This window comes from Homalodisca vitripennis, chromosome 3 (genome assembly GCF_021130785.1).
Source record: "Homalodisca vitripennis isolate AUS2020 chromosome 3, UT_GWSS_2.1, whole genome shotgun sequence".
Taxonomy (NCBI): domain Eukaryota; kingdom Metazoa; phylum Arthropoda; class Insecta; order Hemiptera; family Cicadellidae; genus Homalodisca; species Homalodisca vitripennis.
The window spans coordinates 199,946,132-199,962,438 of record NC_060209.1 but is presented as its reverse complement, the minus strand read 5'-3'; the positions used below and the strand labels follow the sequence as shown (position 1 = coordinate 199,962,438).

The 16,307-nt window shown below is 33.1% G+C and overlaps 1 protein-coding gene across 1 annotated transcript in view; it reads left to right on the top strand.

Annotated features, from left to right (window-relative positions):
- LOC124358556 overlaps nucleotides 1–16,307 on the top strand; it is a 69,661-nt gene that overhangs the window by 26,499 nt on the left and 26,855 nt on the right. The window contains exon 3 of the mRNA XM_046810858.1: nucleotides 10,255–10,425. Within this exon, the coding sequence (XP_046666814.1) occupies nucleotides 10,255–10,425 (171 nt within the window). The remainder of the gene's footprint in view (nucleotides 1–10,254; nucleotides 10,426–16,307) is intronic.

Sequence of the window (16,307 nt, the reverse complement as noted above, 5' to 3'; positions counted from 1 at the left end):
TCATGCATAAACATTGGTAACAAAAGTAAAACCTTGACATATTTTTGCTTTATTTTTGAAAGCCATTTTCAGTCAAAAGATGTGAAATTAAAACAATCTTGGTATCTTGAGATAGGCAAACAAGATTATTCTACATTATAAAATTATATTTTAATGGAGGAAACTAATTTCTAAAATTATGTTAGCTATTTTTTGTAGGTTTAAATTTATTGTAAGCCCCTAATAGTAACTTCTCAGCGGAGAAGTGCTAAAAATATGTATCAGTCCTAGCCACTAAAACATGTTTTAAAGGTTTTTTCCAATCTTGATTTTATATATACAGGGTTGGGCAAAAGTGTGGAAACGGCTGTATATCTCTGGAACATCATTCTCTAAAAATACCAAATTCAGCACACTATAACAACTAAAGAAAATGTGCTTTTTAATGACCTTTGTGGCTTTGTCCCTTTTTTCCAAAATGGGGAATATGGGGTGTAACCCAAAAATTTCATATGGCACGCCCCATCACACGATACCTCGTTAGAAAGGTCTTGTTAAAAGAAGGCAAATAGTGAAAACTAGAGTTGTCTATCTTGTACCATAACAAAAAGGCACTTATTTGAAACGTTTGCATAGCACGCACTTTTATCTTTTTAACCATTTCATCAAAAGGATCTGAACTCTGCGCATTTTAATAAATTATTGTATCCTTATAATATTACCTTGTATTTGTTAAAATTATAAAAAATTATATTGTTCGATTAAATTGCATGCTTTTAGAAAACAAAAATACCTTGGGAGTCTAATAACCATAAGCTATAAAGTTAGCCTGATCTTACTTGTTTTGGGAAAACCCTGACTTAAGCCTTATCAGTTGCCCTGATACCTGACTGCCCTTTGACATGTAGTTGTAATCCAGCAGTCCTTCAGTATTGTGCAAGTCTTCTTCGTCAAGAATTGTTTCCAGTGGAAATGAAGCTAATTGAAAGTGAGCGTATTACTTATTAATGGTGCGAGGTTTTGGCGATACAATTTTATCTTACGAAGGGGTAAAAATTTTGTTTAACGACACCTTCCCATATCGCAACCCTGTACCAAAATCTGTCGTTTATAAAACGGTTCAACGTTTTGATGAAACTGGTAGTGTTAATAACCGTCCCAAACCTGGAAGGCCAAGATCAGGTTTAAACGAGGATCTTTCATTGGAAGTTTTAAAATCTGAAGTAGAAGATCCTCGTGTTTCAATAACTTCGATCTCTCAAACTGTTGGTATATCTAAAAGATTGGTCCTTAGAGTTTTGCATCAGAACCATACAAACCGTATAAAATTCATTTAGTCCAAGAACTGTCAGAGGATGACTTTGATCATAGGGTAGAGTTTTGCGAACTTATTATGGTGAACATAGACAACAAAACGATTGGACTGAATAATATTATTTTCTTTGACGAAGCAACTTATGTTAAACGGTAACGTCAACCGGCACCATTGTCGTTATTGGTCTAAGGTTGAATGTATGGCTTGGGATTGTAGGAGGTCAGTTCTTAGGACCATTTTTGATTAATGGAAATTTTAATACTGATGGTTATCAAAGGGTGCTTTAAGAACAGATTGTTCCGGCGATTCATTAAGTTTTTGACAATCTCGATCAAGTTTGGTTTCAGCAAGATTGGGCACCTCCACATTATGGATTAAATATCCGTGCTATTGAATGAAATATTTCCAAATCAATGGATTGGTAGAAGGGGTGAAATCGAGTGGCCCGTTAGATCCCCTGACTTGTCATCTCTTGATTTTTTCGATTGGGGTCACATTAAAGAAAATGTCTACAAGACCAAACCTCAGAATATCGAGGAAATGAGAGAAAAATTGCACAAGTGGTCTATAGTGTTTCCCAGGAATCTGTTGCACTCGCTGTTTCACATTTCTACACCAGGCTAGGACACTGCCAGACAGTCCAAGGAGAACAGTTTGAGCATCTACTTTAATTATCAGGTAATCCCTATATGATCTGTGCAACAAACTGAGTAGAGCTCTTTTTACAATTAGAAGAACTAAGGCTATCAGCTCATCTGGTACTGTCAAGATTACCTATCAGGCTCTTTTTGAAAGCCTTCTTAGAGAGGAATTTTTGTTTGGGGGGTGCTTCCTCAGCAAAGAATCTTGAACGGGTCTTATTATTTCAAAAAAGAGCTCTAACAATTATGGCCTGTTTAACACGTTCACTGCTGAATTTCAGTCCACTATGTACCCAATATGCTAAAATATATTTTTGGTTTAAACTTAACGTTAGATGTTTTCTTGTAGACTGGGGATGATATTTTGTTGATTGTAGCCTGGAAATGTTCATTTAGGCAATTTATAAAACTTGAGGTCCCGGGACCTCACGCGCACATAGCACCCGATTTGTCACTATCATTTGCGTGAAAAGCACATTTTGTCTCTTTATGTTTAGAAATATTGTGAGAAAGCTAAAATATATGCCTAACTAGGTGTTTACAATTATATATACATCCCTACCAGCCACCCAAATGTCCTGTATAATTATCCATATACAGACTGTGGCTGTTGTGGAGTTTTTCTCTTATTAGATTCAGAACAACATTCGCGGCGTGCCCTTTTCCTCCCATATCGTCCCAATCTCCACAGTAAATTAAAAATTTAAGCATAAATCCATGGAGATCACAATGTATACAACTTGATTCCATACTTGTGACGTTTATTTTTAATAAAATTCCACAGACTGGCCGAGCACAGGAAGCGTAAACTTCAAGTACCGAGAATTCAGCCGAGCCCCTACAACAAAACAAACATAACCTCAACAGTCCTGCGCAAGTGCCAAGGACACACTAATGAAAGAAAGAAGTGATGTGCACATGAGGTCTCGGTACATCATGTGCACATCACTTCTTTCATGCGCCGGACCCTCCGCTTGAGATCCAGAGACCTCACCTGCAGTGAACGTGTTAAAACCCCTTGATAGCTGTAGACAGGTATTTAAAGAATGGAAAATACTGACCGTTGTAAGTTTATACATACAAGAAACTGTTCTTAACCTAGTTGGAAGGAAGATGCAACAGTACAGGGACCTTCATCACTATAACACAAGGTGCCATAACAACTTTACTTTACCCAGTCACCACAGGACATATTTTGAGTAAAAACCATCATATGTGGGGGCTAGATTCTTCAACAGTCTTCTAGATGATGTAAAGGAAGAAGGATCAATAAAAGTGATGAAGAAGAAACTGCATCAGTGGCTGCTGAACAGGCCTTTTTACAATATAAATACATTTTTAAATTGGACAGACATTTTCCCTTAGATTATTAAAAGTTATTAATATAATAGTAATTTATTGACAATATTGTTGTTGCTGTTTACTAATGTTATACATTTATTTTTAAATTCTGTTTTGTTTTGTTTGTTTGTTTATTTGTTTTGTATCTGTATGTTTTGTAACTGTACGTGACACCATTTCTAATCTTTAGGATTGTGAAATAAAGATATTCTCTCTCTCTCTCTCTCTCTCTCTCTCTCTCTCTCTCTCTCTCTGTCTCTCTCTCTATGCTTTTTTTTACCTTATCCTTGTTTTTTACTGATACAAATATAATTCGATTTGTAGATATTCAAATAAGCGTCTTTCTGTTATGGGACAAGATAGACACCTCTAGTTTTCACCATTTGTTTTCTTTTAACAAGACCTTTCTAATGAGGTATCACGTGATGCGGTGTGCCATATGAAATTTTGGGGTTGCCCCCCCGTATCCCCCATTTTGGGAAAAGGGACAAGTCCCAAAGGTCATTAAAAAGCACAGTTTCTTTAGTTACTTCTTAGTCTGTTCTTTAGCTAGTGTGCTGAATTTGGTATTTGTAGAGAATGCCGTTCCAGGGATATAGAGCCGTTTCCACACTTTTGCCCAACCCTGTATATATATAAGTAGACATGAATCTGCCAGCGCACTTTTGGGACAGTCAGAAAATCAATGTAATACTGTTTTAAGGACAATAAACGAATCTGTAAAATCAAACTGTAAATCTAGAATGAAAATAACCAAATCTATAACTATTTTACTGTTTAGGTTTGTTTTTAATATTCTTAAGCTGTTTCATGAAAAATCTGCATTCTACAATATTAACCATATTACATTCTTTTTCTGTAATTTTCTTCGTTCCAACAAATGTTAAATGTAAGTTATCTTTTTTGTTGATTTCTTTAATCTTTTATCATCCAATATATTCAAAAATCTATTTGGAAAATGTACTTTGAAATCATCCAGTTCTGGAATTATTGTTTATACTTAATTACAAACAGTTCTTATATAATATAGAAAGTGTAAAAAAATCTTTGTCTTTGATAGATTTTTGCGCTAACCTCTTTCCTTTTTTTGTCGCTGCAATGTTGCGCCATCGCTGCATTATTAGGATGTAAAGTGGTATGGATTCTTGCTGTTTGATTTAGGCAATGGCAGCGTCAATCACCTTCAGTCCATCGGAATGAGATACTTAAGGGGTGATATCATCTGTGTCAGGTTCTTACGGATTGTTGACAAAGGCCACAATTGTGTCATCACTAAGTTCCATTTGAACAACTTCATTGCACCACACACGGATATCTTCATTTTCTATTGCTGATCACAAGGAAGCTGATTAGTCAGTTGCGCTAAATTCAGATAGGCTTTTATTGTCCTTTGCTGATACATTTTCTTTATGCTTTGTTAAGTTTAAAAGTTTTCTCCATAATTTTTGTAGAACACAATTGCATCCGACATTGCGATCCAAAAAACTGCATCTTTGATTGTTATTTTTTTCAGTGATTCTGTAACACTCATCCCATCGTATAAACGTGAAATAAGCGTTGTAGAAGTGTACGTCTGTAGTTTTATCATGATCTCAAGAACTGATTGATATAGAGGCTGTAGTAGCAAAGTCATATTAGGGGGCAAAACATGCTTTAATATTACCACTACAAAGCTAATTCTCATCGGGTTGTGGAGGTGCATTATCTATCAATAGGATTGCATTTCGGGGAAGCTTTTTTTTGTTTTTCTTTTAAATGCGTCGACAACAGGAACAACAAACTCTTTATAGAACCATTCCTTAAATATCTGGCTTTTCATCCATGCACTTTTTTTGTTTCGGTACATGGTGGTTAAATAGTTAACATTGATGTGTTTAAAGGCCTTGGGTTTGTGGGCCTTTTCAATCAGTAGAGGTCTATTTAAATGTTCCTGATGAATCAAAGCATGCTAAGATTATAACACGCCCTTTGCTCTTTTTAAATCCTGGAGCGGATTTTTTACATTTAGCTGCCAAAGTTTTAGTCGAAAGTATTCGAAAATTGAGCCCAGTCTAATCACAGTTACATATTTGGTCAGATGTTAGACCAGACTTCAAAACAAGTTCTGTCAATTTATTTTGAAGTTTTATAATTTCTGAAGAATCTGCCGATAATTTTTCACCAACAATATTAAGCTGTCTAATACCGTGCCGCTTCTTCCACCTATCTAACCATCTATCGCTGGCTGTAAAACTGTGATCACCATCCTTAAACTTGTTATGAAATTCTATTCCCTTTGCTTGTAGTATTATGCCAGTTATAGGCATAATATTACAAGCAACCCAAACTCCGCATTTGAGTAAACCATAAAAACAAGGCTTTTGATGTCAGCCTTTCTTCATTGTTTTCCGCAGTAAACCGCTACCCCCACTCACACATTTATTAACAGATTTCTCAATGTTTTGTCGGTTCCGTCTCCAATCACCAAAAGTTACTTCTTATAGATTTGCAGCCACCATATTAATTGTCTCGCCATTGTCTAAACGTGTTAATGCTTTCATTTTTACTTCCAGAGAAATCACGTGCCTTTTTCATTTTCCACTCTTGCTGTAACACTAACACTGTACACTTTTCACAGCTAGAAACACGGGTAGACCACAGTAACAAAAATAATAAACGAAACGAATACGTCCAAATAACTTATACGACTGACTAGTAGAAACGTCTGTGGCGTTTCAAAAATATGGCAAACGTTGCAGTGTCACACAGTGGAAGTTCATTCCTATAGGCTACGCTCAGACACGCATATCTTATTATTGTACTGCAACTGTTTGGTCTATAAAAAACATGTTTTATCTTCGAAGGCCTTGGTTAACCTGGAGCCTCAGTTAATCGGGACTCGGATAAGCAGGAGTCTACTGTATATTTTATAGAAAAACAAGTTTTATAATCTGTAATGCGAATCTCACGAAGCAATGACCTATCTATTAAATATTATGTCAAATCTGCTTGAAATTAATGTAAAATCTGTTTGGAAGCAATGTATAATCTATTGGAAATATTGTCAAATCCGCTTTGAATCAATGTAAAATGTATTGCCAATGTTATCATATCTGCTTTGAATTAATGTAAAACTTATTACAATTGTAGTGAAATATACTTAGAATCAATGTAAAATCTATTGTCAATGTTCTCAAATCTGCTTCGAGCTTGTAAAATTTGTCTTAGCTTCTTTGTACAAACTATTTCAAATAAATGCTTCATGAGAGAGCTTTGTGAGCTGGCTTGGTGAGACTTTTAGAATCAATGTAAAATGTATTAAAAGTGTTGTCACATCCACTTAGAATCAATTGTATTAACATTTTTATAAAATATACTTAGAATCAAATGTATAACTTTTTTTCAAACCTATGAAAAATTTATATAAGAGTATTTATACTCTTTGCAGATAAAAATATTGTATACTCATTAATTGAAATGAGTCAAAAAATAGATTCATATAAAAAAATAAAATGTTTGTTTCTAATTTGCAGTCTCATTTCATTACCTTCAAAAAATAATCTAATTCATGTAAAAAATATAGGTTTGTAATTTATGAATCAAATGTGTCCAAAGTTTTGTCAACTTTGATCTACTTAGAATCCAATCTATTAAAAATTTTGTCAAATGTACTTAGAATAAAACACATGTTATCAAATTTGTTTCAAATTAAATTTACTGAAAATGTTATTGTATCTTTTTCGAGCTCGCTAAAATCTTATGTATCCATCAAATATTTTGTTGTATGTTTACAATTTAAGATTTTCTCATATTCCACAACCATATTTAGGTCTAAATCTATATTTATACAGTCGGCCTCCATAAATATTTTGTAAATTATTTACATCAATTGTGCTATTGATAATCTTCTTGACTACAGGTATATCTGAAATATTTTCTTCATCTTCTGTATCTAATGTAAATGAATCTGATTCTGCATTGTTTAATGTACGTACAGTATTCTTACCATTTTTGAACTTCAGATATAGTCAAGAAGATTGTCAATAACACAATTGATGTAGATGAGTTACATAATATTTCTGGAGGTCGACTGTATATAAATGAGCTGCTTCGTGAGCTTACTTTGTGAGACTGCTTCATGAGCTTCCTTCTTGAGACTGCTTCTTGAGTCTGCTTTGTGAGCTTGCTTCTTGAGACTGCTTTGTGAGCTTCCTTCTTGAGACTGCTTCTTGAGTCTGCTTTGTGAGCTTGCTTCTTGAGACTGCTTTGTGAGCTTGCTTCTTGAGACTGCTTTGTGAGCTTCCTTCTTGAGACTGCTTCTTGAGTCTGCTTTGTGAGCTTGCTTCTTGAGTCTGCTTTGTGAGCTTCCTTCTTGAGACTGCTTTGTAAGCTTCCTTCTTGAGACTGCTTTGTGAGCTTCCTTCTTGAGACTGCTTTGTGAGCTTCCTTCTTGAGACTGCTTTGTGATCTTGCTTATTGAGTCTGCTCTGTGAGCTTCCTTCTTGAGACTGCTTTGTGAGCTTGCTTCTTGAGTCTGCTTTGTGAGCTTCCTTCTTGAGACTGCTTTGTGAGCTTCCTTCTTGAGTCTGCTTTGTGAGCTTCCTTCTTGAGACTGCTTTGTGAACTTGCTTCTTGAGACTGCTTTGTGAGCTTGCTTCTTGAGACTGCTTTGTGAGCTTGCTTCTTGAGACTGCTTTGTGAGCTTCCTTCTTGAGACTGCTTTGTGAACTTGCTTCGTGAGACTGTTTTGTGAGCTTGCTTCGTGGGGTTCGCATTATAGATTATAAAACTTGGTTTTCTATTAAATATAATACATTCTATAACTGGAATTAAGAAAAATTAATTAAAATTAAATAAGATAATTTTTTAATTATATTTTTTTATGTAAATGGAGTTCTTGAAAGAGTTGAACGAGGTTGGAGAATTCAAGTTTAAAGAATACAAGAGGATAAATGAGTTAAAGATAAGTGAGAAATACAAAATTTTGAATTCAGAGAGAATTTGGATTAACAATAATAGCAGAACTGTATGATTTTAAAGAACATTTTCCAAATAGGTTTTTGAATATATTGGATGATAAAAGATTATAGAAATCAACAAAAAAGATAACTTACATTTAACATTTGTTGGAACAAAAAAATTAAAGAAAAAGAATGTAATATGGTTAATATTTTAGAATAAAGATTTTTCATAAAACAACTTAAGAATATTGAAAGCAAACCTGAACAGTAAAAGAGTTATAGATTAGGTTATTTCCATTCTAGATTTGCCGTTTGATTTTACAGATTTCGTTTATTGTCCTTTAAACAGTATTTTACATTGATTTTCTGACTGTCCCAAAAGTGCGCTAGAGACGACAGATTCAAATCTACTTATCTCAACTCATCTCTACTTATATATATATATATATATATCTCAATCACCATTTTTGTACTGAACGTAGGAAGAAAGATTTAAAAATAATATAAAAAATGCCCAACAAATTGCAAGGGATGTTTGTAAAATTTTTCTGTTAAGAGTTTTGTTTAATACAATTGTATAATTAATTATGTGAAATAGTATATATTTTTCTTTTAGAATTATTGACACAAAAACTAATAAACAAAATAAATTGTCATATACCTGTTTGAAAATTCATTGTTTTTTTAAATCACCAAATCTTTAGTCATTGAGTTATTTTTAATTTGTCAATTTTATCTTGGGGCAGTATAAGCATATTCAATCAAAGAAGAAGAAACACTCTAACCAACCAATATTACATTTTGTAGTCACGTTCAACAAGTATTTTATTTTTACTGTGTGGACACAATTATACATTCAGCTAGTAGAGAAGTGCAATTCTTTTTTTAACATTATCTTTGTGTCAGTGAAAAAGGACTTACAAATTGCTGAAAATGGAGTGACCATTATGACCATTTAACATTGCATAGATATAGGGTTAGCTTACAAGATGATATATTGAATTTTGTATTATAAATTGGCATTTGAACATTTTAAGATATGATTGTCTTGAGTCCTCCAAGCTTTTTCCTCATAACACAAGGAAATCTCTTAAAGAAAATAGCAATGTGACATCCAAAATACCCCTGAGTGTATTTAAAGAAAATGTTATACCTTAACACCTGCAGTAAATATATGTAAAATCCTACGGTTCACAGTTTTTTGTCACAATATTCAAATTTTAAAATAAGTTTTGTTTCCACCAAAGTGGCTTATAAAGATCTTTAAAATGATGTACAACATTATAATGTTCACATTTAACGGACTTGAGAATCAAAAGAAAAAACAGATTTTTGGTACACTCAAACTTGAAAATTCATGAAAATATTTTAAAATGGTTTGCAGGATTGGTTTTTTTTTAAGAAAAACTGTTAAATTACTATTCCAGAATAATCCATTCTCTTACAATCAATTAATGAAACAAATACTGTCTTGTGTATAAAACTCCATATTAAAAAATGTACTATACACAAGATCGCATAGAAGCACATTTCTGTATGAAGTCTATATATTCAAGCATTTTAATAAGATCTTTGTTGAAAAAAAAAAACAAAACAAAATGTATCTACTTGAAAAGTCACAATATCAAACTAAACAATTATATAGTTGTAAGTTATTTTAATTAAAATTTTATATTTTGCTCATATTCAGTACTATAAAACAGGGCAATGAACAAACAATCGAACTATTTTAATACAGGTTTAAAAGTATGTTTTTCTTTTGTATAGCATATTTTTAATAAATTAAGAATTGCCTTTTTTCATTAATTTCAAAAATAAAACTATATTATTAGGTATTGGTGCATATGGTAAAAATAATTTTATTTTAAATTTCACAACAATTATTAAATAATATCTAAAGATTTTCAATTTAAAAACAGATTTGCTTGTTTTTTTGAAGTAGAGCATACATATTTAAAAGTACAAATTAGGTAGGATTATGAAAGCATTTACTTTTCCTGTTGAGAAATTGATTGGTATGTCTGTGTTGTCTCCGTAGATCGACAAAGAGGTGCATCTGATGTCGGCCGATCCCGAGAGTGGGCGACATAAACGCCAGAACATCCTTAAGCTTGTGTCGCGTATTTTCCTGCAGGCTTTCACCCTCACGTTCCTAGCCGAATGGGGAGACCGGTCACAGCTCACCACCATACTGCTGGCCGCCCGTGAGGTAACTTTAACTACAAGAAAAAGAAATTTTACTTCTCAAAATATATTATTGATGTGTTGGAATGCATACGTAAAATTATTAATACTTTAAAACCTCATGAAATGTGTCGCATATTTATATACAAAGAATGGCATCAATGTTAGAGATTCTTTATCTAATAAAATATAGTTTAGCATAGTAGTGCTTTTACAATTAAAATGTGCAAGTTATATAAAACTAATTTCACCTGGTTCAGATTTTATAATATAAAAATATTATAAGGAGAAAAGAAATACATTGATGAGTTATTGTTGATTATACAGTATATTATGATGGTTAAAATTTAACATTCTTTTAAAATTAAAATAAGATAAGTCACTTACCTAAAATGTAAATAAAAACATTGCATAAATAGCAAAACTCTTGAAATTATAAAAATATACATTTGTTAAAAGTTTATAATAAAATACTATATCATATTTACATTTCATTCATTTTTGTGGAAATTTCATACTTTAGCTGAGTCGACTATAATAATGTATATCTTAAAAAGAAAATAATCTTTGTTATTCCAAAAATTCACCTGTTGAATATAGAGATTTTAACAACATGTACTTTTTTAATTGATCTTAAATTTATTAGTACTGCTTGCATTTTTTAAATCACTAGACAATTTATTAAAACATTTCATACCTACATAAAATGCTTTTTTCAAAGAATGTTAGCCTATGGGTAGGTATGATGGCAAATTTGCCTCTGTTTCTGGTTTCATATTGATGATAATCCCCTATCAGTGAGTTGGTGCTAGAATTTTGAACTGTGCACAAAATGCATTGAAAGATATAATTACTGTAAATTGTTAATATATTTAATTCTTTAAGTTTGTCTTTAACAGTTTCTTTCTAATCCAATTGTAACATAATACGTATTGCCCATTTTTGTAAAATTAGTAACCTGTCCATGTTTATTTTGGACGAACCTCCATAAGTACTTAACCCAAATGATATATGTATCAATATGTGAAAAATACACTAGTCGTAAAATGTTAGGGCTACAAAATTTTGATATTCTGTACAGGGCATAAAGACCAGACGAAACTTTGTTAGCAATATGATCAAAATGAGAATCCCAACTTAATTTACTATCTATATATAATCCAAGAAACGTTGTATGATTAACTCTCTCAAATTCAACTCCTTCAAGCTGTATGGCTGGAAGATCAGTATGTATAATAAATTTGCAATTGAAATACGTAAAATTGGTTTTATTCAAATTGAGCAACAGTTGGTTATTTGAAAGAAAATTTTATATTTGAGAAATATTTTTGGTAGCAATCGTATTTATTTCATTGATAGACTTCCCAGTCACTAATAAATTAGCATCGTCAGTGTAAAGGCAAATATTGTTGTTAATTTTATTTACTACGACTCCAGGTAGACCTTTAATGTAGCATAAAAATAAAAACGGACCCAAAATTGACTCCTGAGGTACTTCATGTTTGATAATTTTTAATTCAGATTGAGCAGTGCAAGCTTGATTGTGACTGTTGACATTAATAATCTCAATATATTGTTTCTTGTCCGTTATGTATGATGTGACCCACTTCAAAGGGTGCCCGCTTATTCCTATTTTTGAGAGTTTATTAAATAAACTCATAAATTTTATGAGTTTAACATGGGAGACACTATCAAAAGCTTTGGTTAGATCCATAAATACTCCCAGCACTTTATCATCTTTGTCTATAGAATCAATGATTGTATCTATAAATTTAGTAACAGCAGAAATAACAAGAGTGGGCAGCTCGAAGACCATTCTTTTCACTGTCATAGAGATTGTCTTCATCAAAGTAAAAGTATTTAACCAATTGATTATACATTGCTATTTCATAATTTTAGATATTACAGATAACAAAGCTAATGGAAACCTCAACCAAGTTTCTCTTTTTATGCAAATCTTTAGTTTGTCTGGGAAAATACCCGAAATCAAATGTATGAGAGGTTTTTATTTGTGTTGAACTGTATATGTTGTAACTGTGATAGGAACATAATCGTATCCAGTGGAAGTTTGTTCTCAAATCTTTTTATTTATTTAATAAAAAAAGTCTCCCTGCACAGAAATTTTGGAATTAGCTCATTTGTTGGTAATGTGAGTGTTGTTATTGGGTATCATATAGAAACATACATAATATTACGAATTTATTTCAAAACGTAGCCATCCTCAAATCTGGAAAATACTGATGTATTCATTAGGTTTTAACTCATCATGGAACATTACACACATCTCTGTGTTTCTTCCACTTGTGAGAGATAATTTTGAATACGTATTTAGGAATTTACTTAACTTTAAGCATTTCAATTTGTGTAATATCTTCTGATGCTTTGTTTGAAGGTTATTTTTGACGATGGAAGGATTGTGAAGGAAACAGGATTTTTCCGGACATTTGCCATCGTTCATTTCTTTTACTCAGAAAAATTCCTCCCACAAAACCCAATTTGACAATAGAGGAGAAAAAGGCCAGGTCGATCCTTGGGAAAGACGACACGGTCAAAATCTTACCAGCCGACAAAGGCAACGCTACTGTTGTACTTGACTCAGTAGCGTATAAAGAAAAGATTGCGGAAACTTTAAATACTGGCAAATATACAGTTTTAAATAAAGACCCGACTGATTCATTTGAACGCAAAGTAGCAAAGTTTTTCAGATAAATTTAGATCTAAATTAACTCCTCACCACTCCAAAATCCCCCATATGTATGGCCTTCCCAAAATCCACAAACCTACCATCCCTCTCCGGCCCATCATTAGTTCTTGTGATTCACCTTGCAGGGAATTGTCTAAAGTTCTCTTGGACATCTTAACGCCATTGGTAGGAAAAACTGACTCTTTCATCAAAAATTCCAGGGATTTTGTAGAGAAGTCAAAATCCCTAAAGTTGACTGACAAACTGGTAAGTTTTGATGTCGAAAGTCTATTTACAAATGTACCAGTTCCAGAAACTCTCGGAATTATTAAATCATGTCTCAAAGAAGACCAAACATTAAAGGATAGAACTAAACTTCCCGTGCCAGTAATTATGGAACTGTTAGAATTATGCACTCAATGCAATTATTTTGAGTTAGAGGGTAAAATTTACCATCAAGATGAGGGGATGGCAATGGGTTCTCCACTGTCTCCTATTTTCGCCAATATCTTTATGGAGGAATTTGAGCGAAAAGCTTTGGCTTCAGCTCAGTTCAAACCGAAGATTTGGTGGAGGTATGTGGATGATACCTTTGTTATTTTTTCTCATGGAGACATTGAATTAAATAATTTTTTGAATCACATTAATAGTATTTCTCCTTCCATCCGCCTCACAATGGAAGTGGAAGTCCAAAACAAGCTTCCCTTTTTGGATGTGTGTGTATTAAGAGATAGGGATGTCCTTAAGACAACTGTTTTCCGAAAGATAACACACGCAGGAAAATATTTAAATTATCAATCCAACCATCAAAAATCTGTCAAAGAAGGAGTAGCCTACTCGTTGTTTGATAGAGCAAAGAGCTTGTGCTCAGATAAAGATGGATTAAAAGAAGAATTTAAGAAAGTTGAATCGGATCTCAGAAGCAATGGATACCCTCAATTAGTAATAAATAAGTGCAAAAGAACCAGAAGAATCATTCCTGAGTCAGAAAAACAGAATTGTGATAAATTTGCGTTCATGTCAATCCCTTATGTGCCGGGATTATCGGAGAAAATTAGAAGAGTAGGTAGAAAGTACAACATTAGAACCGCGTTTAAAACACACAACACTCTTAGACAAAGTCTCGTAAAAACAAAACCAAAAAATGGCACACAGGATTCCAAAAACTGTGTTTACAGTATAAAATGTAGTTGCAATAGGGAATACATAGGCGAGACAAAAAGACCACTAAACGTAAGGATAAAAGAGCATAAAGAAAACACAAGAAAGGGTCTAACAGAAAAGTCAAAAATTGCACACCATTGTTGGTCCGAAGACCATCATATGAATTGGGATGAAGCCAACATAATACATGGGGAACCACATTTCTTCAAAAGGAAATTAATTGAGGCAACATACATTACATTGGCAGACTAACCAATCAGTCAACCATCAGTCGAGATTAGGCCGCTTTGGCTGCCAATTCTAAAAAATGAACTAAAGAGAAAACCAAAAGTATCAAACGGATCAGATATTTGTAATAAACCAATGCGGAGTCACAATATGGTTTTAAGAAGTTCATCTCGGATGAACTAATAATAATTAAAGGGCCATATCCTGTCCCCCTTCCTTTCTATTTCCGCCATCTTGTTTTAGTCTGCCGTCACGATTACCATTGGCTAGTCCCTTTGGTCAGTCGTAGGTGGTTAGTAGATGAATGAAGACGTATTGTGACCTGTATTCTGTAGTTCAGTTTTAATGATTAGTGTTTTGTATAGTTTTTTATTAAGTGCATGTTTATAGAGTTAGTGAAGTTGACAAACAACATGTAGGTTGTGATTCCTGACTTAGGCGTGCCACAACGCTTTGGTAAGATTTGTTTATTTTAACCTAGTTTGTAATATTATGTATTAGGTTAGTTCTTTACCTGAAGAAGAGATCAGATTGCAGATCTCGAAACGTAGTGTTACTGATTTATTGTTTCACTGAACGATGGCAAATGTCCGAAAAAATCATCTTCTGATGATTTAAATCGGGACTTTTTAAGCTTTAACCCAACTTTAAGTTGGGTAAGTAGAGGGTCTGACAACATCAAATTATTACTCGCACAATTAAATCCTTTGGCCATACTTTAGAGAGTAAAATGCATCTTCATTTAAATATTAAAACTGGTACTGAAGTTTTTTGGTGGCATGAGAGCAGCAAAATTAATTGGCTAATGACACAATGTGCCCCAGTTGGTTATATCAATTAATAATATATAATAACATCCATAGAGTTATTATTTTTATATATTTAATAACCATCTTTCTACTAGTTCCAATATAATCTGTCCATACTTTAAATACATCAACAATGGTATGAAGTAATTCATTAGCTTTGAAATCATGTGTAACTGATCGTCACTTATTATCTAATACTCCACAACAAATAGTGTAGTAAACAGGACAATTAGGCATACAATGTTAGTGCAATGTTTAGTAGAAATCTGTTTGAATGGTTGTGGGCAGAAGCACTATAGGTACAGCAGCCTATGTAACCCAGTGTCCTACAGCTGTCCTTGGTGTGAATATACCCTATGAATGATGACAACCTAATTTTTTACAATTGAAGATTTTTTATTTGTGCTACTTCTTAAGAGTGCAAATTTATAGATCAGGACTTAAAGAGGCTATCAGTTGAGGTATTTTTTTAATATCAACTACAGAATGCCTAGTCAAAACACAGACTAAAAAATGTAGTATTTTTTGCTCTCTGCCTAAAGTCTTAGTACCCACTAGTTTGCAACAACTAAGAACTATCTCATGCTATGTCTGCCATGTTCAGATTCCTGCCATTTTCCAAGATAGTAGAAAAAATTGCAATCAAACAAATCGTGGGATACATGGAAGCAAGAAGAATATTTCCAAAACTACAATCAGGATTTAGAAAAAAATCATAGTACTTGTACAGCCTTCACAAATTTATTTAGTGATATAATTGAGATGAAATATAATGGCAAGAGTAGTATTATGGTGATAATCGATTATTCCCAAGCATTTGACTCAATCAATATGCTGCTACCGAAAATGAACTATCATGGTTTTTCCGAGAAGGCAGTAATGGAGATCAGATGGTATTTAGGCGTTAGAAAACAAGTCACCAAGCTTGGCAATGATACTTCCCAGTGACTCCCTGTGTGTGGTGTACCTCAACGTAGTTGTCTTGCCCCAATTTTATTCAACTTATACATATCTGATTTTTTA